The 20,756-nt window shown below is 42.3% G+C and overlaps 1 protein-coding gene and 1 pseudogene across 4 annotated transcripts in view; both read right to left on the bottom strand.

Moving 5' to 3' along the window:
* ptbp1b (polypyrimidine tract binding protein 1b) overlaps positions 1-10,204 on the bottom strand; it is a 30,935-nt gene extending 20,731 nt beyond the window's left edge. For 2 of the 4 annotated variants that reach the window (XM_036007055.1, XM_036007057.1), the window contains exons 1-2: positions 10,103-10,185; positions 3,219-3,252 (exon numbers count right to left, since the gene is read on the bottom strand). In XM_036007055.1, the coding sequence (XP_035862948.1) occupies positions 3,219-3,252; positions 10,103-10,164 (96 nt within the window). In that variant the 5' untranslated portion in view covers positions 10,165-10,185. Of the gene's footprint in view, positions 1-3,218; positions 3,253-10,102 lie in introns of all 4 variants that reach the window. The other 2 variants (XM_036007056.1, XM_036007058.1) reach the window with 2 other exon arrangements.
* Positions 10,205-15,108: 4,904 nt separating this feature from the next.
* Positions 15,109-19,178, bottom strand: LOC116059155 (annotated as a pseudogene).
* Positions 19,179-20,756: the final 1,578 nt, after the last annotated feature.

The raw sequence follows: 20,756 nt of genomic DNA, 5'->3' as shown, positions 1-20,756 counted from the left end.
AGAACCCCCCCCCCCCCCGCCAGTGTGCAGAGTGTTTTCAAAATAAAATACATATGGTGTTCAATGGAGAAACAAGTGGAGTGTTTTTTTACCCAGACATTTCAAAATAAAAGATTTTGAAGGTAAAATTGCAGGTCCGCAATACGGTGGAACGGTGATCTTTCTGCTGCAGGTTATCAAACCGTCAGTCACACACACACACACACACACACACACACACACTCATACACACAGACACACACACACACACAGACACACACACACACACACACGCCTGGCTGGGTTCCTCTGATCGGAACCGGCCACAGTTTCTCTGAGAGGAACCCGAGCAGCTCAGATCAGCTTTCAGCTGCTGAATGAATAATAGATCAGAAAGCTGAAAGCTGAGATCTGAAAGCTGAGATGTGACAGCAGAGACCCACAGACCCACTCTGCTGCCGGCCGTCCACCTCCACTCTGACAGACGGTTAGCACGGCTCCGGCACGCTACGTCACGCGCCCGTTGGCTCGCTGTTGCTGTTCAGGCTAATGTGGCGGCCGTAAGGCCTACTGCACACTGGCTGCTGGCGTGAGCGTGTCGGCTGCGTGGCATGAGCGTGTCAGCTGCGTGCCGGCTGCTTGGCGTGAGCGTGTCGGCTGCGTGTCGGCTGTGTGGCGTGAGCGTGTCGGCTGCTTAGCGTGAGCGTGTCGGCTGCTTGTCGGCTGCGTGGCGTGAGCGTGTCGGCTGCGTGGCGTGAGCGTGTCGGCTGCGTGGCGTGAGCGCGTCAGCTGCGTGCCGGCTGCGTGGCGTGAGCGTGTCGGCTGCTTAGCGTGAGCGTGTCGGCTGCTTGTCGGCTGCGTGGCATGAGCGTGTCGGCTGCGTGGCGTGAGCGCGTCAGCTGCGTGCCGGCTGCGTGGCGTGAGCGTGTCGGCTGCTTAGCGTGAGCGTGTCGGCTGCGTGTCAGCTGCGTGTTGGCAGCGTGTCAGCTGCGTGGTGTGAGCGTGTCAGCTGCGTGTTGGCAGCGTGTCAGCTGCGTGGCGTGAGCGTGTCAGCTGCGTGTTGGCAGCGTGTCAGCTGCGTGTCGGCTGCGTGGCGTGAGCGTGTCGGCTGCGTGTTGGCAGCGTGTCAGCTGCGTGTTGGCAGCGTGTCAGCTGCGTGTTGGCAGCGTGTCAGCTGCGTGGCGTGAGCGTGTCGGCTGCGTGGCATGAGCGTGGCGGCTGCGTGGCGTGAGCGTGTCGGCTGCTTAGCGTGAGCGTGTCGGCTGCGTGGCGTCGGCCTTCATTTTGGCCGAACTGACTTGTTCAGACAGAGACAGGACAGTCGGGACTCACGTGGAAATGGCGAGCAGGATGAGCGTGACTAGAATCTCTCAAAATCTGAGTAAAATCTTTTAAACTGACCTTTGTTGATCTGAAATGAAGACAGATTCAGCAGCTGCACGGCCTATTTCTCTCTTCAAATGTTTTCAGAAACACGTTTCGGTGAACTATTTTAGTCCAATATGAGATCGTATTCTGAACGAGCCGCCATGACAGTCTGGCTGTGAATTTCAGGAGAAGCCAGACCCACGTGACGCGTTCGTCCAATCAGCTGCCAGCTGATTGGGTTTTCCTACGCATATAGCAAAGTGATTCATTACGATCAGAACTCTGATATCTAGAATCCTCTGTTGATTATCTGGCGGTACGTCTGCCCGCTGAGTCTCGAGTGACGAGTGAATTTTAAATCCTTAACTATGATTAACTAAAGCCATCGCTCAATGGAGTCTGTTCCAGACGACATAACGACCTGGAGTTCAGTCAGTAGCTTCACATTTCATTACAACATTATTTAATAAACAATCAACTCTGAAACCACTAACATCTGGCTTTTTTAATTTCTATGCTGAACAGGTGTGTGTGTGTGTGTGTGTGTTTCTGCCTGTATGTGTGTGTGTCTGTGTGTGTGTGTGTGTGTCTGTCTGCATGTATTTCTGCCTGCGTCTGTCTGTCTGTCTGTCTGTGTGTGTGTGTGTCTGTGTGTGTGTGTGTGTGTGTATGTGTGTGTGTATGTGTGTGTGTGTCTGTGTGTGTGTCTGTGTCTGTGTGTGTGTGTCTGTGTGTTTCTGCCTGTATGTGTGTGTGTCTGTCTGCATGTATTTCTGCCTGCGTCTGTCTGTCTGTCTGTCTGTCTGTCTGTCTGTCTGTGTGTCTGTCTGTGTGTCTGTGTGTCACAATGAGCATTATACTGATATAGGATTTGTGACCTGTCTTGTTGTTATGTTGATGTTGTCATGTTGTCATGTTGTCTAGGGGACTGCAGATGTAAATTAGCCTAAGGCTAACTCTGGTACAATGCATCAAATGGCAACATTCATGTAAAAAATTGTACAAAATGAATAAATAACTTGTAAATCAGTGTGCCGTCTCTTTCCACGGATCCAGACCGACTCTGCTACCGGCTTTCTGCCGCTACATGACGCGCCCGTGACCTTCCTTAGAAACTAAAGCCTGCTCCATTCTTCCTTTTCATTGCTGCATCAGCAGATGCGCCGGATGTTTGTGTCACGGTCTGGAAGCATCATGTAAACAAACTGACTTCTAATACAGCGTGAATATTCAGGAGGAGAGTAGAAGGGCTCATATTTATATACGTTGCAAGTTGCATTTGTTTAGAAACTAAAGCCTGCTCCATTCTTCCTTGTTCGTTTCCACGGGTGCTTCTCCTTTGGGAGTTGGCATTGCATTGTGGGATACGGGAGTATATGTAGGGTTACATCGCATGTACAGTACGCTCAGATTAGCTGTGCATTGTGGGTATTTTTTTAATGGACTATATATATAGATAGATAAATAGATAGATATATATGGAACTATTTCTGTGTGACACACACACACACACAGTCAGTTGTCTTTAAATCTGTGTTTTGATGCTAAACACTTTACTTTTTCTTAAAATATTTGGATTTTTTTGCTCAAAATATTTCGACTTCTCTCTCAAAATATTCAGATTTTTTTTTAATGATATTTCAACTTTATTTCTCAAAATATTTAGATTTTTTTCTCTAGAAATATTTAGACTTTTTTTTCACGAAATATTTTGACTTTTTTGTAGACATTTTAAGACCCTGCGGAAACCCTCACAGCAGAACACAAACCACCAGAGAGGAAGAGGGGGGGGGGGGGGGAAGAGAGGGAGGGACGGGAGGTGAGGGGAGGGGAGGGAGAGAGGGAGGGAGGGGGAGGGGAGGGGTGCCTACCTTGGTACCAACTGTTAAATCTTGGGGGACACTGCTGTGAAGAGAAGACAGCGTGTTAGAAGCAGCCGGGAGAGAAACTTAAAAACAACAAGCCAACAAAAAAGGTGAAAAAACGGGGTTACAGCCTGAGAGACGCAGCGAAGGGCATGAAACAGGGGTTACAGCCTGAGAGACGCAGCGAAGGGAGTGAAACAGGGGTTACAGCCTGAGAGACGCAGCGAAGGGCGTGAAACAGGGGTTACAGCCTGAGAGACGTAGCGAAGGGAGTGAAACAGGGGTTACAGCCTGAGAGACGCAGCGAAGGGCGTGAAACAGGGGTTACAGCCTGAGAGACGTAGCGAAGGGAGTGAAACAGGGGTTACAGCCTGAGAGACGCAGCGAAGGGCGTGAAACAGGGGTTACAGCCTGAGAGACGCAGCGAAGGGAGTGAAACAGGGGTTACAGCCTGAGAGACGTAGCGAAGGGCGTGAAACGGGGTTACAGCCTGAGAGACGCAGCGAAGGGCGTGAAACAGATGGGTCAATGATCAGACCAATATGATGTTATTAAATGGAGAAAATCCCATTTCACGTTATATTTTTCTATCAAATACCTCGATGGTGATGATGTAGGATTGAGTATTGGTGCTTTCACAAAGTATTTCCCCAGTGAGAGTTGAGATACTGCCCAGTAGTCTGGATGTGATGGGATATGACAGGCTGGGATGTGTTGATGTTACCGTTTCTCCGTGGTCAGACCTGCTCTCTCTCTCTCTCTCTGCATGTAAATATCACTACTTTTAGCGTGTATAGAGCCAGCATATTCCCACCAGACTCCATGTAAATAATCAGTACTTTAGTGTGTATAGAGCCAGCATATTCCCACCAGACTCCATGTAAATAATCAGTACTTTAGTGTGTATAGAGCCAGCATATTCCCACCAGACTCCATGTAAATAATCAGTACTTTAGCGTGTATAGAGCCAGCATATTTCCACCAGACTCCATGTAAATAATCACTACTTTTAGCGCGTATAGAGCCAGCATATCTCCACATGTAAATGGGTGAATTAAGGGTTTATTTCAACCAAACCAGAGTGGTGATTGTTGGAACAGTGGAAAGATGAACCAAGACGGCTTTTGGTAGTTTTATTTAGTTTCTGTCCACTTTGAATGAAGTGTGCTTAACTTAGCAGGGGTTACAGCCTGAGAGACGCAGCGAAGGGCGTGAAACAGGGGTTACAGCCTGAGAGACGCAGCGAAGGGAGTTAAACAGGGGTTACAGCCTGAGAGACGCAGCGAAGGGCGTGAAACAGGGGTTACAGCCTGAGAGACGCAGCGAAGGGCGTGAAACAGGGGTTACAGCCTGAGAGACGCAGCGAAGGGAGTGAAACAGGGGTTACAGCCTGAGAGACGCAGCGAAGGGCGTGAAACAGGGGTTACAGCCTGAGAGACGTAGCGAAGGGCGTGAAACGGGGTTACAGCCTGGGTTACAGCCTGAGAGACGCAGCGAAGGGCGTGAAACGGGGTTGCAGCCTGAGAGACGCAGCGAAGGGCGTGAAACGGGGTTGCAGCCTGAGAGACGCAGCGAAGGGCGTGAAACGGGGTTGCAGCCTGAGAGACGCAGCGAAGGGCGTGAAACGGGGTTGCAGCCTGAGAGACGCAGCGAAGGGCGTGAAACGGGGTTGCAGCCTGAGAGACGCAGCGAAGGGCGTGAAACGGGGTTGCAGCCTGAGAGACGCAGCGAAGGGCGTGATCGGGGTTACAGCCTGAGAGACGCAGCGAAGGGCGTGAAACAGGGTTACAGCCTGAGAGACGCAGCGAAGGGCGTGAAACAGGGGTTACAGCCTGAGAGACGCAGCGAAGGGCGTGAAACAGGGGTTACAGCCTGAGAGACGCAGCGAAGGGCGCAGACTGACGGCAGGCTTGGTGTGTCAGGACCTTTAGGGGGAATAGGTTGAGCCTGTCTGTCATTTTTGGAGCAATAGGTATGATTTAAGAGGGACTTCTCTACAGCTTTAGAACAAACCGGTCTGGAGAGAGAGAGAGAGAGAGACAGAGAGACAGAGAGAGACAGAGAGAGAGAGAGAGAGAGAGAGAGAGAGAGAGCAGGTCTGACCACGGAGAAACGGTAACATCAACACATCCCAGCCTGTCATATCCCATCACATCCAGACTACTGGACAGTATCTCAACTCTCACTGGGGAAATACTTTGTGAAAGCACCAATACTCAATCCTACATCATCACCATCGAGGTATTTGATAGAAAAATATAACGTGAAATGGGATTTTCTCCATTTAATAACATCATATTGGTCTGATCATTGACCCATCTGGACACACACACACACACACACACACACACACACACACACACACACACACGGAGAGACACACACACACAAATACACCAAGACACACACTCACACATGCACACACACATAGAAATACACCAAGAGACACTCACACAGACACACAATCATGCACACACTCCCCCAGACCCCCCCTTTCACACACACACACACACATAAAGTCCATTTACTCATTAATCCACCAACACTTTCAGCTTCAAAGTTTTCATATTCTCTCTAACTTCATCTGTCATGTACAGTAGTAATAATGGGTATAGTTGCAGTCCTAATGTACGTGTCCGTGTCCTGTGTAGAAGTGGATCCTTGAAGCAGAGCTGAGGGAAGTAACGTTAGATAAGAGAGGAATGAACGCCGGCTGGTTGGGCTGAAGCTGTGAGTGTTCAGACTGTAAACCAGCTGGAAAAAGACCCCTCGGGGCAACAATGGGCCTGACGCAGCACAAATATGGCTCACAGTTTGCAGCTCAGACTGCAGCCAACATGATATTTATTAAAAACTAGGATAGAGCCTGGCCGATCATCCGTCCATAATGTTGTCAGACACTTAGAATAATAATCTGAGTCTGTCCAGGTTGAATTTTGTTTTAGTTTAACATGAAACAGCCCCGAAATCACCATCACCAAACCCACCAGACTCGATGTAAATAATCAGTACTTTTAGCGTGTATAGAGCCAGCATATTTCCACCAGACTCCATGTAAATATCACTACTTTTAGCGTGTATAGAGCCAGCATATTTCCACCAGACTCCATGTAAATATCACTACTTTTAGCGTGTATAGAGCCAGCATATTCCCACCAGACTCCATGTAAATAATCAGTACTTTAGCGTGTATAGAGCCAGCATATTCCCACCAGACTCCATGTAAATAATCAGTACTTTAGTGTGTATAGAGCCAGCATATTCCCACCAGACTCCATGTAAATAATCAGTACTTTAGTGTGTATAGAGCCAGCCTATTCCCACCAGACTCCATGTAAATAATCAGTACTTTAGCGTGTATAGAGCCAGCATATTTCCACCAGACTCCATGTAAATAATCACTACTTTTAGCGCGTATAGAGCCAGCATATCTCCACATGTAAATGGGTGAATTAAGGGTTTATTTCAACCAAACCAGAGTGGTGATTGTTGGAACAGTGGAAAGATGAACCAAGACGGCTTTTGGTAGTTTTATTTAGTTTCTGTCCACTTTGAATGAAGTGTGCTTAACGATGATAAAAGTGCTGATTATTTACATGGAGTCTGGTGGGTTTAGCGGACGCAAATTCTCGGATGTTTTTACGTTTAAAAAAAGGATCTTACTCTTTAACTAAAAGGTCTATCTCTGTAGGGATCCATCCCATAATGTTGTCAGACACTTAGAATAATAATCTGAGTCTGTCAGCAGCAACAACAGAACTTTTAGTGACTCTAACTGCTGCTGAACATTAGTCCTGTAGGGTTACATTACAGCCTGTTTCTTGTTTAATACTGGACCAGTTTCACAGATTATTGTTCACATCAGACACAGAAACAATAGTAAATAGGGTCCAGGTTATAAAAAGCGGTAATCCCATATTAAAACCCAACAGTGGAAACAACAACCTTTCTGTCTTTAGAGGTGTGGTAAACAAAGATATAATATACTATTGTTATTTTAATCAAGGAAACATGTCCGACTCTCCAGCAGCTGCAGGACGAACAGGTTGGTTTCATGTTTCCTCCCTTTGCCAACAACACAAAGGAGTATCATTGCAGACTGGTTCTGTCTTTCAGAGATCTGCACTTCTACCTGTTAGAAATACAACCATTTAAAAACCAATAACATCTAAGATTTTAAAACTAAATTTAAGATACGGTCTGCTTAAAAAGAAGGCATGCTCTGTTTAACAACATTTGAGCATAATGCTCTCAACAAAAAAAGAACGCTACGCCAAACTCCATGTAAAATATCACCATTTTAAGATTCTCTTCTTAATCATCACAACAAACATGACAGAACATGGCTCTTTCATTTTAAAATAATCAACTGGAAACTACATTCAATTCGGCACTTATGCAACACACAATGTTACATTAATTCTTAAGAAAAACTAGTTTTATGAGTGACTTGCCTAAAAAAAAAAAAGAACGCTACACCATAGGGCTGTCCTCAACTAAAGAAATTCTTAGTCGACTTAACACTTATATGATTTTGTCGATTAATCGATTAGTTGATGTAATCGACAGAGCTGTGCTCTTTGAGAGGTGGTTAAGACTAGAAAAGCACAATATAAATGTAGTTAATTAACCATCTGTAAAACTGACTTTCTCCACAATTAATCCTGCAAAAGCACCACTTTAAATCTTGTGTTTACCAGAAATGTGCTCATAAGTTTCTTGATGAGTAATTAAGCATGAATAAGCATAAAAAATGACTTATCAACTAAAGAAATCTTCGTCGACTAAGACCAAAACGACCGATTAGTCGACTAATCGACTAAGAGGTGGCAGCCCTACTACGCCAAACTCCATGTAAAATATTGCAATTTTAAAGTTGTCTTCTTAACCCTCTAAACCAGTGTTTCTCAAATGGGGGTACCCCTAGGGGTACTTTGGAGGACTGCAGGGGGTACGTGACATGTTTTGCAAAATGTTTTTCAGTTACAAGGCTGTAGTTACTTCTACTGTCATTTTTTTCTTCAAGTTTGACGTTTTTTGTCTATTTTTTGTCATTTTTGTCGCTGTTTTTGAAGTTTGTCACCTTTTTTTTGAAGGCTTTGTCGTTAGTTTTGACCTATTCCTGCCTTTCTTCCTTACTTTTTTTCTACTATCTTTTTTCAAAGAAGTGTCTTGCTTATTTGAATTTCTTGTCCCTTCTGTCGCCCTATTGTTGCCTTCCTTCTTTCTACTGTGTTTTTCCAAGGTTTTGTTGTTTTTGTTTTCTTATCATCATTTAAATGTTTTCCAGGTCCAAGGCTGTTGTTTAGTAAATCTATCGCTGTATTCTTCCTCTTTATAGAGACTTTTTTTTTCTACAAAAATTATTCGCACTGGTTGGGGAGTACATGGCTTAAAAAAACTGTTCAAAAGGGGGAACATTATTGAAAAAAGCTTGAGAACCACTGCTGTAAACAACAAACATGACAGAACATGGCTCTTATCATTAAACCTGGAAACTCTTCAATTCGGCACACATGCAACACAATGTGTAAGTAAAACTGAACTCCATATGAAATATCGTAAATTTAAAGTTCTCTTCTTAATCATCTAAACAACAAACATAATAGGACATGACTATTTCATTTCAAACTAATCAACTGGAAATGATTTTCAATTCGGCACACATGCAAACCCCCAATGTTACATTAATTCTTAATAAAAACTAGTTTTACGAGTGACTTGGTAAGTGACTTCCGTTCGCTCTCAACAAAAAAAGAACGTTACGACAAAAAAAGAACGTTACGCCAAACTCCATATGAAATACTGTCATTTTAAAGTTCTCTTCTTAATCGTCTAAACAACAAACATGATATAATGACTTTCAATTTAAACTTAACTGGAAACACTGTTAAATTCGGTACACGTGCAACACACAATGTCACATTCATTCTTTAAAAAAAAACTACAGTTTTGAAAGTGACTTGCTAAAGATTAGATTTAATCGGCTTCAATCTGAGTTACACCGTTTTCCCAACATCTGAGTTCCCGAGCAAGTAAAACGGAACTCCATATGAAATACTGTCATTTTTAAAATTCTCTTCCAAATCCTAAAAAACACAACCTATCAGACTAGGACTTTTACACTTTAAACTAATCCATTATAAACAATCTTCAATTCGGCATACATTCAACACACAATGTTACATTCATTCTTAATAAAAACTAGTTTTATGAGTGACTGACTTAGTGACTTCCGTTCGTTCACGAGCAAGTAAAACCGAACTCCATATGAAATGCCGTCATTTTAAAGTTCTCTTCTTAATCCTCAAAACCACAAACTATCAGATCATGATTACTACACGTTTAACAATTCAACTAGGATCATTATTCAATTCGGCAGACATGAAACACATGAAGCTACAACAATTTAAACAAAATCTAAACTTAAATATGAGAGAGACTGTCCGGCAAAATGAACACAGTGGGCGTGAGAACACCGTGAAGCTATACTGGAAGTTTTGCACGTTGCTAAATGATTCTTCCCACAACGTATCCTCCAATAACATTTTAAGAACACGGTAAGATGTTAAATAAATGTGGGGGTTTTGCAGGTAAACGCAGCTATGTTAAGACTAAATGGCAGGTTTTGTTAATGGAGTTTGGTGTAGAATTGCTCCCGCAGAGAATGGCCCGTCCCGAAGCTAACACTACAGCTAACGCGGCTAGCTTCCTGCTAATTACCACAAACAACAACTTTATCGACAGTTAAGCAAACAAGAAGACGACCAACTGCTCTCTGAAGAAACATTATCTGACGACATGTTTGTGTTATTGCTCTCGGGTGTGAGTAACACAGCCAGAAACCACATATAATCTGAGCGTACAGGTAAAACGATGGGATAACTCACCCGTCCATTGCACAACACGGAACTACGGAGCAACAGGTTCCAGCCAGCGGCCAGCAGGACATCCAACCACCGCTGCTGTACACTGACAAAATGGCGACCGGCCGAGGGAGCTCGCTAATTGGACAGATAGCAAAAATTGTAGGCGTTCCATACCGGAGCCGGGGCGCTGATTGGCTGGCTGGATACAGAGCCTAAGCAACAACAAAGACCTGAAATTCCTGCGATCATGATTGTTCTATAAGATAAATATGTTGGATGTGATGCTGTAGGCTATTTTTCCGCAAGATAAGATTGAAAATAACATGATGTATGCATACAACTATTTCTATTTATTTTGGAAAATTCCATATCCATAAGTAAAGTCAACCCAACTTTCCACCAGTGAGCACAACTGGAGCAGAGATGGCAAAAGTACTCGCTTACTGTAGAAATACTGATATAACTTCTTTACTCAAGTAAAAGCAACAAAGTACAGGCTTGGAAATTAGTAAAAGTACCTTTGTGAATGACAACCATTATTTATGCAAAGCTACTTGGACCACACAAATGTTAGTAGAGTGAAAACTGAGAAACTTCAGTGGACATGGAAAAAAAGCCTCTTTATATGCCATTGCCTACATATAAAATGGATGTCTGCCAATAGGCCTAAAACATGACATATATGATTATTTTGACAGAGACTGGGACTCCAGGTTAATAAGGTTCTGACTGATAAGAATTCAGTTGTGATTCTGTGAGAATTCACACATCCAGTTTCTCTTTTTTAATCTTCCCCTTAACATTTAAAGGAGTCCACATGTATGTGTGTGTGTGTGTGCTCAAATATGGCTTCTGGAAAGAAAATAAAGGATAAAATATGAATTACTAAACAGACATTAATTAAAGGTCCCATGACATGGTGCTCTTTGGATGCTTTTATATAGACCTTAGTGGTCCCCTAATACTGTATCTGAAGTCTCTTTATATAGACCTTAGTGGTCCCCTAATACTGTATCTGAAGTCTCTTTATATAGACCTTAGTGGTCCCCTAATACTGTATCTGAAGTCTCTTTTATATAGACCTTAGTGGTCCCCTAATACTGTATCTGAAGTCTCTTTATATAGACCTTAGTGGTCCCCTAATACTGTATCTGAAGTCTCTTTATATAGACCTTAGTGGTCCCCTAATACTGTATCTGAAGTCTCTTTATATAGACCTTAGTGGTCCCCTAATACTGTATCTGAAGTCTCTTTATATAGACCTTAGTGGTCCCCTAATACTGTATCTGAAGTCTCTTTTATATAGACCTTAGTGGTCCCCTAATACTGTATCTGAAGTCTCTTTATATAGACCTTAGTGGTCCCCTAATACTGTATCTGAAGTCTCTTTATATAGACCTTAGTGGTCCCCTAATACTGTATCTGAAGTCTCTTTATATAGACCTTAGTGGTCCCCTAATACTGTATCTGAAGTCTCTTTATATAGACCTTAGTGGTCCCCTAATACTGTATCTGAAGTCTCTTTATATAGGCCTTAGTGGTCCTCTAATACTTACCATGTGTCATCCAAAAGTGACCGGGCCTTGGTCACATATACTTTATTTATATTTCTGGAAACTTATTTTTACTCCGATACATTTCCCCTAAACATCTGGGGTACTCTTTGTTTGCAAGAAATGTTTCCGTACATTGGAGTGAATGATAGTTCCTCACAAATAAAATAATTGTGTTTTGTATCTTTGTTGATGTCGACTTTGAATTTAATGTTTAAGAAGGTTTGTGAACCGTGAAAATATTCAAAACATTATGCTTTAATATAAGAAAGCCACAATGAAGTTGATAATCCAAGTTTCTTTTTACTTTTACTTCTAATAATTAAGTACATTTAATATCAGGAACAGACCTTTTGATTCGTATGTTCAGTAAATATCAGATTTTTACTCACGTAATATTATAAAAAGTGACTTTAACTTTGACCAGAGAAACTTTGGGAGAAAGGATGATGAACCGACAAGAGACAAAGAAAGCACAGAGACTAAATCCACAAGGTAACGAGGGTAGCAACGAGAGACAGGTGACATAATGAACAGGTGGAACACATCAGGGCGGGGCAGCCAATCACAGAGGAGGGAAAACACAAGACAGGAAGTAGAACATCACATGACACAGGAGAAACAGACTCTACAAAGTAAAACAGGAAACTGAAGCATGAAAACATAGACACGAAAGGAACAGAGTCAAACACACACAGATAGAACAAGGACAACAAAACAGAGAACAGGGAATGAAATGAACACAATAAAAGAGAAAAAACTACAACTGAGAACTACAACATGACAGCGTGCAGCGATGAATAATTTCCTTCGTGTCGGACAAACAACAAAGTGTTTAAAATCAGACATTCAGTGAAACTTCAGTTCAGTCTTCAGTTTGTAGAAAGAACTTTTGGTATGAATTATAGGAAAAACGTCTCTATTTAAAGCCAAATAAAGATGAATTCATAACTTATTTATTATATTAAACTTTATTATTCTCCACACCAGTAGCGCAGCCAGAAAAGAGACTCTGGCTGTGATTTAGAAAAACTGTCTGTGCCACATTTATTGTCAGATTAATGTTCACCTCTATAAATATATTTCAATAGGCCTTCATATTAACTCTCCACTCTGCTTCAAATGGAGGAAGTTACATTTTAAAATCAACAACTATTGCAAGTCAACAACAGTAGCCGAAGCTTAGAAAAACATTTCATATTAAGACTATCAAAAATAATTCTGCATCTATATTTTTAGGAGTGCCAGCTGCCAGTTGCCACTGCCACACCCGTTGCTACGCCAATCCACACGTATTCTTGCCTGTAAACAACTTCCATTTTCTTTCATATATGATGTTCAGCTTTTCACCGACTAAAAGACTCTCAGGTTACGTTCACATATTTGAAGTCTGGGCTCTGGCAGTGTTTAAACACCGCTTCATCTAGAAGGGAATGTCCCGGCTACTTATTTGGTTCAGACTCTTTTGAAAACACAAAAAATATCATATAAGGCGTCAAAAAACGTAGGAAAAAAGCGTTATTTAGTGACCTTAACATATTTTACAATTGGACAACAGGCTCAGCTGATAAGAACGAACGTATACAGGAAAGCTTTAAAAGGAGAGAGCCACACACACACACACACACACACACACTTTCTCAACTATTACAAACAGTTTATTATCAGGTAGCTTTCTCTCTGTGATGTTTTTACATAACAACAAACAGTGCAACAGTTAGGAGACATAATACAAAATATAAAATATAAAGAAATATGAAAAGATATATGTGTTTTTAAAGTGTAGGAGCTATGTTTGATGCAGGATTGTTGGTCCACTGAAACATTCAGCATCAAAAACATCAATATTTAGTCAACCTGAACAGCTGTTCATTTCCTCTGAATCCCCCTGAAGATTTCTGTCACCAAGAGAAAACTTTGGTCCAGAGACAAAAGTCCTCCAGCCTTAAAAAAAGCCACGCTGCATTCAGCAGAAGTTGTTTCTCTTTTGATTATTTTTCTAAAGTAACGATGACATGAGGCTGTACAAAGGTCAAAGAGATTTAGAGGATGTGACCAATGACCAACCAGTATTTCTTTAAACAACAGTTGAATGTTCACTCAGAAATCTTTCTCAGTTGGTTTTCTGATGTTCTGATTCTGCATCTTGTTTGTCCATCAGTGAAGTTCTGTCTCCATCTAGTGGCTGAAACTAAGAACAGCACTCCCTCTTTACTGGACTCAATCACTTTCAGAGTCAAAGTCCACTTAGGGACCGTTCGGTATTTATGGAATGGACCACCGGAGGAAAATAGGGGAGGGTCATGTCTTTTTATTCTTTGTTGAGGGGAGGGTCACCCAAATTTTTTTTTGTCTTGGGGTTACACAACTTTTGTATACATGAAACAGCAACATTTCAAAGTGGCTTGTATGGTGCATATTTTTCCATGTAGCTCTCAGTCTCGGCCCCCACTGCCAGTGGGTCTGACCCATGCGTTTGCTGGGGGGGCCCCTGGTGGCTGAAACGGGTAATTGCATTGTTTAAAAAATGAGTGGAATAATTAATTATATCTGGCATGACCAGATATTTACATCTGATTTCATATACTGCTTTAGTAAAAAAAATATTACCTGGCTGAGGATGGGAGCAGCAGGACGCAGAAAACGAAAATTACTGCTGCACTAGTCTGGACATCTTGCCGTGCCAATGTTGCAATAAAGGTTTCCTAAATGCCATGTATATACATTTGATGTCAGCTTAGTAATTGATTGCAGGTTTTGTGTAGATTTGGACTTTTATACGTTTATTCCACTTTGTTTAAACGGTGAAGTGGAGAGGCCTCGTTCACCTGTCTGGAGCTGGCTGGTGAATGTGACGCTCGTATCAGCCTTGCTGGATACACCGTGACTCTGTTTGTGGATCTACTGATCGCTGTGGATTACTTTTTTTTGTGTCATTGGATTACCCCAAAATACTGATTTTTTTTCTTAACGTGTCATAATGTTTTATGGTGTGATTGTGCTTGGTTTCTGTGTTTGGGGAGACAGCTAAACAGACTGGAGGTCCAACACTGATTGGTCACGGTTACATTTTAGTTAAATTTAAGTGTCGGGGCATCACGCCACCGTCTGTCTATTGCGTTCCAAGACAGCCGTGCCGCGATTGGATTTCATAAAGGGCAAATTGTTAAATTGTTACAATGTAATTTAAAATCTGCACATCTTTGCGAAGTGCTAACCAGTACAGAAGGCATCCATAAATTGATGGGGATAGTCATGCCTCTTTTCACAATCATTTTGGAGGTTCATTGAAAATGTTTTACTGCCGAAGGGAGGGTCAAGTCTAATTTCACTAAAAATCCCAAAAATCCTCCAGTAGCACTTTATATAAATAACGAACAGTCCCTTATTGAAAACAGACTTTAACAGCTTTTCATTTCAAAGAGACAATGTGTACCAGTCAGTTATTGTAGAGATCCATCCCAACTCTCCACAGTTTGGTTCTTCAGATTAATCTCAGCTCTCTGGAAAGGACTGGATCCACCTCACAGAGAGCAGAGATCAGAACTGAGCTGGCTGCACTTCCTTTTCTTCTCACCGTGTCCATCACGTCTCGGGCTTTGTCTGCTCTGCCTGTTCTGACTGACTGCATTTCACCATCAGTTATAACACCACGCTCAAGGAGTTTATCCAGAAGCTGGTTCAGAACAGGATCAGACACTCGCTGTACAAACTGTCTCCGAACTAGCAACAGCCTGTCTTCTGGGGGATCACTGTCCTCTGCTGGGACGCTGTCCTCTGCTGGGACGCTGTCCTCTGCTGGGTCATTCCTCCGTGGATTTGGCCCAGTTGGATCTGGAAGATAACCGGGGGAAATACTGTCAGTTTGTGTTATCCTTTAACAAGTAATCAGAATTCAAAAGACAGACATTTATATTTTATATTTAATTTTTTTTATGATGGCAGCCCCTAGGTTTGTATCAATCTGTTGATATAGTATTAGTTCAGATTAACTTAGTCTCGCATTGCCAGACCTTCTCCACAGCTCTGCGGAGGAGGGTCTGTCTAGTCCACACAGCATTCCTGGATGGGAGAAAAACCTGCTCTGGTTTATTGGCATTTCTTTAAACCAATCACAATCATCTTGGACGGTGCTAAGCTCCGGACGGAGCCACGATGCCTCTGCTATATAGTCTCAGGAAGGAACTTGTTTTGGTGGAACATGTGTACATTCAAAAGTAGTTTTAGTTGTGCAACAGAAAACTCAGATTAGACAGATAGTCTAGCTAGCTGTCTGGATTTACCCTGCAGAGATCTGAGGAGCAGTTAACCATAGTCCTCACAAATCCACCAGAGGTTAGAACGCCAACACAGAGACAGAGGAAGGAGACGGACATCTGGCAGAATGTCCGGCGGCACCGGAGCAATACTGGAAGAGGAACGTCGTGGATATAGACTAAGATTAATTTAACATGTGATGCAGAACGTGACGTAGCTCCATTTGTATCACTTTATTTTATTTTATGGGACATGAACCCCGGTCTCCTGGGTGAAAGTCCTCTTTGTTTGACTTTCTTAAATCCAGCCCCTCTTAACTGGGACATCCATCAGGTGGAGTGCTGCTGCAGGAGGGGGAAGCCTTTACCTTTCAAAGACACGTTACGTCTCCAGACTTCTGTCCTCTCTCGGTCCTGGACCATCAAAGTCACCTTCTCTGGGATCGTCTCCAGGAAAACTTCAAATGTTGGATGGTAATTTGGTCCATAGTCTGAGCTAAATGTCTCATGCTGAAACCCAGAAGCAACATGTCATTTTTCAACCTGTTACAGATATTTATCTGAATGATTATGAATATGTTTTCAACATGATGAGTCTGTGTATAACCAGTAGAAGTGATTAAACTCACCTCAGGCTGTATTATAAAGCCCTCAGGTTGACAGTGGACACTGTAACTTTGATCAATGTTGAGATGACATTTGGAAGAGATCCTAATGTGTTTAGAACCTCTTTGTTTCTTTTCAACCTTCAATAACAGGACATTTTTATTAGTTTAGTTTCAGATAGTCAAGTCGATTTTATTATAGAGCATGTTTAAAAAAAACAATATTGTTCATGTTGTTTCTTACATTTCTGTTGGCATTACAGTAGAAATTGAAAGAGATCTTTCAAATTAAATATGTGACTTTCAATTTGCACCCATTTCACATCCTCCAACCAGTTGAGTTTAAGCAGATGGTGAGCAGATATGACAGATAGTTTTACCTCAACTTCAACTTTATTTGTGTCCCTGAAGCAAGTATAAACACAATAAAGACACATAAATACATACAAGGTATACACACAGTCATCTACCTCATCTAGAAGGACGTTGCGGGGCAGCAGTAGAACATCTAGGACTCGAGGCCCCGTGTCCGGAGGTCGGAGGAACAGCAGAACTTGGGCCTCTATTTGCCGTGATTTGTTCTGAAATCTTCTAACGATATCCCAGATCAGGCCAAAGGCAGAGAGGTGAGGAACCTTTACGACCACATGAGTGTCTGTAATCTTCAGCGGCTCCAAGATGCTCATCCCATCATCAGTGATGTGGACGACAGACAACAGGCCATCAACAATCAGCGCTGGGAAAGAAAAGACCTGTTACACTTTGGTTTTATTGATAAAAGATTAATCTACCATTTATTTAGTTCTACTTGAGTTCAGAGACTTCAAATGAATCCATAGTCATTAACTCTGGAGCACCCCAAGGATGTGCAAGTTCACCTCTATCCTGTACCTTATTATTTTTTTAATTTTTTTATTTTCCTGTTCCACATGTGATCTGTCTGGATGAGTGTGTTAAGTCTTGTGAATAAACTCCACTACTCCTTTAATTTAAGTACTACACATGACTACACATCTTTGCAGTAGTATTAATCCATTCTTCAACATTGAAGACAGTAATGTCTTTACCATCCTTTGTTTCACAGTGTGGAAGGTGGAGCTGACAGACTGCTCCATCCAACACTTGATGTCAAACAGCGGCCCTGCAGCCATCCTGCCAGCTGATTGGAGGAGGCTCTCATCCCATTGGACAGTGTTGTACAGCAGCTCCGCCACCTGAGTCATAACAAACACCAGTCCAGTCAAATCACACTGGAACACACCTGGACCAGGACACCTGAACCTGTCAGACACAGAAGGGCCAATCACAAACAAGCTCTCCCTCTGTGGGTCAAATGATGTGTTGAGTTAAACCGTGCAGACGCTCTGCGTTTTTATTCATCTTATACGTCAAGTTTTACACGTGACAGTCTTCCTTCCTGCACGGCCACAACCTGCGATCCGTCCGACCGTCTGACAGACAGATCATTGATTCTTCAGCTGATTGATCAGGCGTTGTGAATGTCTAACAAAAACCAGTGTGTCACAATTCACCCCGGTTCTAAAATACGTTGGGAGCAACAGATTTGGGGCTCAAAAAGTTGGGGACCAAACTGACTTTCTGGACAAGAGAGTGAAACAGCAGCTGCAGGAGTAAGAAGTGTTTGAGCTTTAAAATTGAAGTGTAAGCACTGAAAGCAGTTGAAGTGTATGTGTGTGTGTGTGTGTGTGTGTGTGTGTGTGTGTGTGGGGGGGGCGTTAGAACATCTGAAATGCAGTTCTGATGGAGTATACTGCTGCACTAAAAAGAGATAAACTCAACTTTAAAGGCTGAACAATAGATTAAAGTGTAACTGTTGAAAGGAGTTGACTCAGTTTAAGGGAGAAGTATTCTGCATTGTATGACTGGGTTACCTGTATGAAGTCTTTCCAGACTCAGTCAGCAGCTCAGGTGTGAAATGGAACATTTCCTGAAATAATAAAAACAACAAAAAGAGTTGATTAGAAACTGGCCCCCAAACTCTCACAGTTCTGTCTAGATGACAGGATCCTCACTGCATCACTTTCTACTGTACGTGCACTATTTACTATGTATCCATCACTTCACTTTCTACTCTACGTGCACTATTTACTCTGTATCCATCACTTCACTTTCTACTCTACGTGCACTATTTATTCTGTATCCATCACATCACTTTCTACTCTACGTGCACTATTTACTCTGTATCCATCACTTCACTTTCTGTCAGAATGACTAAATAATTATTATTAAGTGAAATGATTCTGCACAAATGAAGCCTGCAGGGCTCTGTTTGACAGCAGCTAGTGGTTTCAGAGATGAGGAAGAAGAAATAAGTTTGAATGAGTTCATGATGAAGAGGAAGAGAAGAGAAGAGAGAGAGGAGAAGGTAGAAGTAAAGGAATATTAAACCCTGGACGGGGTAAAACTGAGGAACCCCAGTCTGATCACTCACAAATTAATAAAAATGTTAAAGTGAAACACTGACATTTGTATCGGGAGCCTCTCCACACACAAGCTGCTGCTGCTTCAACCTCTCTGGATCATCAGGAGACAGCTGATCCTCTCTTCTGTCCTCAGACACATCAAGGTTTGGATCTGGGGGAGAGAAGAAGACACAGCAGATGTCAATCTCACTTTTGGAAAGCAACGTCACGTTCAAGGTGATCAGAGCCCTTTGTAACATGTCTTTCTCCTCATGTTTCCTGTTGTTATCTACAGAAAACTTCCAATAAAGTCATAATGTAGATATTATATCATGTTTAAGTCGAGACCAAGTCCAAAGTGGGTCGTTATAAAGTGAAGACTGAGTTTATACAATAACAGAACAAAGCAACAGATCTGATGTGGTTACTGGGATTAACCAGTGCCTTAAAGCACACAGCAGCTAATTTTCCAGTTATGCTCCTGCTTTAACAGCGTTATTATGTTTCTTTGAGATATTTACTCACCTCCTTCATGTCTGTCAGGTGCAGCACTGTATACTCTGTCATTCACCCTGAAGGGATAAACATGAATAATGCAGTTATTTTATGAAGAGAGTTAAATTAAATCCTCATCAGATGAACCTTTAACACTGAAGAAACTTCAACTGATTTTAACACTACAGTAAATGTATACTAACTTATCAGAAAATGTGTACTTCTCTGCTTTTCTTGTCTCTGTGAAGTTAAGTTAGGGAGAAATCTAGCTGTCGTTAGCTATGGTATGTGCCTCTGTAGCAGCCTGACGTATTTCACTATTACTACTAAAATCCCACATAACCGACTTTGTAATTTTAGACGTGGGGGAAACGTTCAGGGGTTTCATCTGCACGTACACTGACTGACGGCTCGTACCAACAAAAGGAGGGGCAGGGGCCGTGATGGGTGGTGATGGCGCAGTGGATATGACACATGCCTTTGGTGTGGGAGACCCGGGTTCGATTCCCACTGCGATACATCAACCAATGTGTCCCTGAGCAAGGCACTTAACCCCTAGTTGCTCCAGAGGCGTGTAACCTCTGACATATATAGCAATTGTAAGTCGCTTTGGATAAAAGCGTCAGCTAAATGACATGTAATGTAATGTGATAATCTACGCTGCACACTGGCAGGGACAGGGATTCCTGACCTGCACTTTGTCTCCGTGACGACTCATAAAAACTGCTCATACCACAGAAACGGTGTGGCGGAAAATTTTAGTGGTTTTTAAACCGTGACTTTTTCATACATTGGTATACCTTAAAACCGGTAACCGGCCCATATCTAGTCCAAAACTGTTAAAAACCATCTGAATTTTCCATCTTCTTTTAAATGTTACATGATATATATATATATATATATATATATATATGTGATGTGAAAGACAGTAAAACATCAGCTGTGATTACTGGACTTCAGCAGAGCTTCTGTTCTGTATGAAGAACACATGGTTACTAAATGTATAAATATAATTCTGGTTCTATGAAAATAAGAGCCAGTGATTTACTTCAGTCAGACTGATCTCAGATCTGTGACAAAGATGAACTGATCAGTTGTTTAGTGTTGAAATGACAGAACAAACACTTAGAGATCAGATTTGATGGTTGGATAGTTTGATGTCTCTGTACATGTTGTGATGCTGTCAGCTGTAATCCAGATTTACTTCCTGCAGTCATTAACACAACAACAACAGTCGTCTTCAAATCAACTCAAACACATGATCACAACAAGCTTCTGGCTCATCTGATTGGCTGTCTGTCTGTCTCTCCTCTCACAGCTTCACTTAAGGCGAGACACAGCAG

This window comes from Sander lucioperca, chromosome 11 (genome assembly GCF_008315115.2).
Source record: "Sander lucioperca isolate FBNREF2018 chromosome 11, SLUC_FBN_1.2, whole genome shotgun sequence".
Classification (NCBI taxonomy): domain Eukaryota; kingdom Metazoa; phylum Chordata; class Actinopteri; order Perciformes; family Percidae; genus Sander; species Sander lucioperca.
The sequence above is the reverse complement of the archived record's forward strand: the minus strand, read 5'-3'. Positions and strand labels throughout refer to the sequence as shown.